Genomic DNA, 5,750 nt, shown 5'->3' on the forward strand with positions numbered 1-5,750 from the left:
AAAAATATATATATATATATATATATATATATATATATATATATTTAAATTGGACTAAGCATGTCAAGAAAAATGTTATCTTTCAAACTGTTTGTGAGAACAGGTAATTGATACCATTTGAGAACCAAAGGTAAAAGTGAAGTTTCCCTGTTGGGTTAATGTCTGAGGGAGAACATGATCACTGCACAGTGTCAACTAACAGCCCAAAGCAAAATGGCAGCCATGAGGAATCAGGACAGGAGCTAAGCAACAATGTGTCCTAAACCTGAAACCATCACAAATGTCAATTTTGTTTGGAAAAAAGTTCTTAAAAATGAATACAAAGATTTTATTCAAACTGAACTGTGTAACTGGAGGTGACCAGAGAGAAGGGCTTCCTTTCCCAGGGGTATAGGAGAAGTACAAGTGCAAAGCACCATCTGGGGAAATAGATTTGCAATTGAGCCACGTTCCTGTCATGTTCTGTCTAGATGCCATTTCATCATGATTCTAGTTCCCTTCACCTGCCTGCTTCAGGCTGCAAGAAACATGTCTCCTTACTTCAAGTTCAACTTACAAACGTAAGTTCCTAGGTCTATAGTGTAAAACTTCTATTTTCCAAGAATCACCTGTTCAACTGAAATCTCACAATGTGATATTAGCCACAGGCGAGAGAAGGTAAAGCCAAGCAAAGAAAGAAGATGGGTAGGAAGGGAGAATATTATTATGGTTTATATCTGGAAGGTCCCCCTGCATGATTCCCAATGCAGCATGGTTAAGAAGTGGGGCTTTCAGGCAATGATTGGATCATGATAGCTCTGACCTTGCTAGTAGATTAATCCATTAGCCGGTTTAATCCACTGATTGATGTTTGGTAGGTAAGACCTAGTTAAAGAAGTAAGTCATGGTGTGTGTGCCCTAGAAGGGTTTTATCTTCATTCCAGCTCCTTTCTCTCTCTGCTTCCTGGTTTCCATGAGCTGAGCAACTTTCTTCTACCACGACTTTCTGTCACAATGTTTGGTCTCACCTCAGGCCCAGAGAAATGGAGTTGACCAATCATGTACTGAGAGCTCTGAAACTGTGAGCCAAAATAAGCTTTTCCTCTTTAAGTTGTTCCTGTCAGGTGTTTTGGTCACAGTGATATAAAACTGACTAACACAAGGAGGCAGTATTGGGCAGATTCCAAGGAGAACCAATTCCTAACCACTAACTAGATATTTCCATATGTTCTGATGAAAATACTGACAAAATGGTTTAAGACAGAATGGTTGATAAAGAAGCTCTGATTTTCAATAGTTTTCAACTAGCTTGAGAGCATCATTTTCTGAACCCCCTTTGCTTTAGAGATAAGAAACTGATGATGCAGAAGTTTAATTTTTTTATTAAGATCCTCAGATGATCAAGTCATGGCAACATAGATCTATACTCTTCCTGATTACATGCTTTCTACACTACCTGTCAATTTGTCTAGTTTGTGCTTTTTTTTTTTAAACCTATAGCACCCCTGCTGCTATAGCTTGGATATGTTATGTCCCCCAAGGGTCCATGTGGTAGAAACCTGGTCCCCAGTGTGGTGATGCTGGGAAGTGATGGGGCTTTTAGAGATAAAGTTTAGGCCACTAGGGATGCCCTTGGAATATATTAATATAGTTCTCATGGGATTCCAGTTAGCCCTCACAAGAGGGTTATCATAAAAGATCAAACCTGGCCTCTACCTACTCTCTGGCTTCCTACCTGGTCTTAAAATATCTTCTTCCTCACAGACAGCTGCCATGATACCCTCTACCAGGAGGTCCTCACCAGGGGCCAAGAAATGGGGCAGTCCCATCTTGGATCTTCAGTATACAAGACTGAAAGTGAAGTAAGCCTTTTTTCTTTATGAAGCACTGATCTTCAGATACGTTACAGAAACACACTTGCATTTTACTTATGTACCTGCATAATGATTATGAGAAAGAATTTTCTTGAAAAATGTCTTATATTCAAATGCAATATACCATTACTGTTTAACTCACGGGATGAGATTTCATTTCATTTTAACTTTATTCTGTACCTCTTTACAATCTCTCTCTAGTTTTTAAATCAGAAAAAAATAAAAAAAAATTTAACAAAAAACTTAACCCTTTTAAAAAAATTACACAATTACACACACACACATACACACACATATATTTATATATTTAGTTGTTGATGAATCTTTGTTTTATTCACTTATTCATATGCAGTGCTGAGAATCAAACCCAGTGCCTCACACATGCTGGGCAAGTGCTCTACCAGTGAGCCACAACCCCAGCCCCTTAACCCCTTTTAATGCAACTCTGTATAGTCATATGCAAGTGTTTCTGAAAGGAAGATATTCTGTGGCACCCTAACATTATCTCTGCATCCAAAATACCTGGCTGAAAGCCTGAGCTTGCAAAAACACAAATATAGTATATTACATTACATGATTCCTCTAACATTTCATAAGTAATATACAAAATCCTTGGAAGCACCTTAGTCTTGATTAAAATGCACTAGAATTCTGTATTGTTTTAAAGTAACTTCTAACATAAATACTTAAGAATTTATGTAACAGAAGAATAGTTATAGTTATAATTTTTAATCCCTTAGGGAAGTGTTTCAAATGAAAGCAAAATGCAAGACTTCTTACATGGAAATAGATTAGAACTTCAACAGCTTTGCATGACTCTGAATATATGAGCTCATCTCAATGTGCTTATACTTTTTGTCCTTGTGAGTGCTAATAGGCAATTAAAATTGTCCAGTTCAAGGTCAGCATTCTATCTCAGGCTGCTCAGCAAATTAGCAAAGAAAATTATATTTCCAAATAAAGCTCTTCTTTGTTATAAGGCTTAAACAATTATTGAAAAGGTATATAAGTTTTTAATAACCATGCCAGACCTGGGCACCAATCAAAAGAGATGATATCTCATTAACAGGGAAGATCACTGGCACTTTCCAAACAGAAAAGGCCAAGAATAATGGATTCTGGTCACCTTTGGTAATTTCATGGTGAGAGAGGCAGGAAAGATCAAAGTCTATTGCTCCTACCCAGAACCCTGATTATAGAGTAGAGGTGTTATTTTACTCCCAGTTCTGGCTCAGGGATTGCTCCCTGAGGACAAAGTTAGTCAATAAAAATAGAGTATGCCAGAGTTCTCCCCAGAGGAATTGACTTTATTTGAAAGAGAAAATGGTGAAGTTTAAGCATAAGGGTGTTTAAAAAAACCCAAACAAACAATGGAGAAACAGGTAGTAGGATGAAGGTAGAAGTGGTTGCTCTGAGAATAAAAAGTCAAAGTCTTGGACAACTAATTTAACATAGAGAACCAGAAAAAGAAATACTTAAGAGCCCTCTGTAATCAGAACAAACCCCAAAGACTGGTCTAAAAATCTACCACTTTAAAGGGGTCAGAATTTCATTAAATCAAATAGTAGCATAATTTATAAAAGAGCACTTTTTTTGGTTTTATTTATTTATTTATTTTATTTGTTGTTCAAAACATTACATAGCTCTTGACATATCATATTTCATACATTTGATTCAAGTGGGTTATGAACTCCCATTTTGTGTTTGTTTGTTTGTTTATTTATTTATTTATTTTTATGTGGTGCTGAGGATTAAGCCCATGCTTCACACATGCGAGGCAGGTGTTCTACCACTGAGCTATAGCCCCAGCCCTGTATTGATGTTTAACAAGAAGACTATTAGCCAAGGAAGCCATCACCGTATTTACCAAAGTGGTCTTTGAACCAGAAAAAATTGAAAACGTCTGGAAGTTTCATACTTCCTCAAAAAGCTAAACATAGGATTACGTGATTCAGTAATTCTACTCTTAAGTATACCCTAAAACTGAAAACCTACACACACACACACACACACACACAGATGTTTTGTTGTAGCATTGTTTATAACACCCTCCAAGCAGAAACAACTCCCAATGTCCAACAATTGAGAAATGGATAAACAAATGAGGTCCATCCAAAAAATGGAATATTCTTCAGCCATAAAAAGGAACAAAGTACTGCTTCATAAAACAGTATGGATGAGCCTGAGAATCATTATTATCAGTGAAAGAAACTAGTCACAATAGACCACATATGTTATCACTTCATTTGTATGAAATGTTTATAAAAGGAAAATCCACAGAGACTAAGTCGTTTTAGTCGCCAGGAGCTGGGGGAGAGGTGAGAAAAAGTAAGTGCTCGCGGGTACAGGGTTTCTTTTTGGAGTGATGAACATACTGTGGAATTTTATGTGGTGCTGTTGCAGCTATACAATCTACAAACCACTGAACTGGTACTTGAGAAGGTTGGATTTTGTGGCATATGAATTATCTCTCCATTAAAAAAAGGCGTCTTAATATTACAAATATTAATCAGATGTGCAAACTTACCAAAATTCTTTTTCGATCCTTTTCTGATAAGAACTTTACTGGTGGGTATTTCTGGGTAAAGCTGTATAATATGAAGAGATTAAAAAAGAAAAGTCAAATATCTCCTGCATTTTCTCCATTGACAACAGAACAAACACCAGATTCTCAAGTTCTTGCAATTTGCTCCTACTCTCTTCACCACCATTAGGAGAGCCCGAGGCCCCAGCTAGCTTCAGTTTAAGAACTATCTCACCTAATCCTGTTTAGAGTCGAGCTAAAGACACAACATAAGTTTCTATCCCTGGGAGGTAAAAACTAAGAAGCTGCAAGCAGCCATGAAAGAAGAGGCAGCCCTGCCTCTACCAGACCTATAAAAACACAAAATGTGGGAGCAAGAGGCACTGGGGGAAGTCCGTTGGAGTCTAGATGGAGGGTGGCTACTGCATGAGGTCAGGCCCCAGGCAGGAGATTGCCACACAAGCTGAAAACAGGAGATATTAACGAAACTGGCTCCCGTTACAGGCAGTCCTAACTTCTCGCAGCCCCTTTCTGTCATCAACACTTCGGGAGGACAGGGTCCTTCTGCCTTAGGTCTGGGACCACACTGCAGGACCTGAAGGAGCTAGACAGATGACTGTTGGTCAAATAAAACTTTGAGTCATTCCATCTCCTTCCTCTGTTTCTCATGTGGGGCTAGCAACGTGGAGCTCTGGTGGTCCAGGGCACCCCTCATCCCTCATCTCCACTAAGCAACAGCACCCTGGCATCCCACACTTAGCGGCATGGCATCAGGGAAAAGCACTCTTTCCCGCAGCAGCATTGTGCCTGGCCGTAGCTCTCGGACTGCTGGAATCCATAATGTGCTCCGCCTCAGGCCTGGGTATTGACCTGCTGTGACAGTTTACCTCCCCCACCACCTGGTGATGGGGACAGAACCTGGGCCAGAACCTGCTAGGCAAGAAATCCACCAGGAGCTATCCTCCAGCTCTGAGGTTCATTCTCAGCCATCCCCATGATTTTAGAGTAAGAGCCTGAGGAGAATGAGATGGAGCTGCGTCCTGGCAAATGAAGCAGAAGGACAGAGAAGTCCACTCAGTGAGAGCCAGTGGCAGAAGACTGCAGAGAGAACCTCTCCTTGGGACTGAGGGTATTCAAGCCTCTAAAATAAAGTGGTAAAATCTTTGCATTTTACTTGTGCACATCCTCCCATATTCTTAATTCGTCTCTAGGTTACTTGCAATGCCTTATACAATGTGAATGCTATGCAAACAGTCATTACATTTCATGGTTTAGGAAATAACAAAAAGAAGAGTCCGTTCAGGTACACAGTATGGGCACATTTCTCTCTCTCTCTCCACCCCCCACCCCCCCACTCACATACCCATCCACCC

At 39.5% G+C, this 5,750-nt stretch overlaps 1 protein-coding gene across 1 annotated transcript in view; it reads right to left on the reverse strand.

The window, feature by feature from the left end:
- Uxs1 (UDP-glucuronate decarboxylase 1) overlaps positions 1 to 5,750 on the reverse strand; it is a 91,795-nt gene that overhangs the window by 45,675 nt on the left and 40,370 nt on the right. The window contains 1 exon segment of the mRNA XM_015499667.2: positions 4,381 to 4,441. Coding sequence (XP_015355153.1) covers positions 4,381 to 4,441 — 61 coding nt within the window.

Source organism: Marmota marmota, unplaced genomic scaffold (genome assembly GCF_001458135.2).
Source record: "Marmota marmota marmota unplaced genomic scaffold, marMar, whole genome shotgun sequence".
Classification (NCBI taxonomy): domain Eukaryota; kingdom Metazoa; phylum Chordata; class Mammalia; order Rodentia; family Sciuridae; genus Marmota; species Marmota marmota.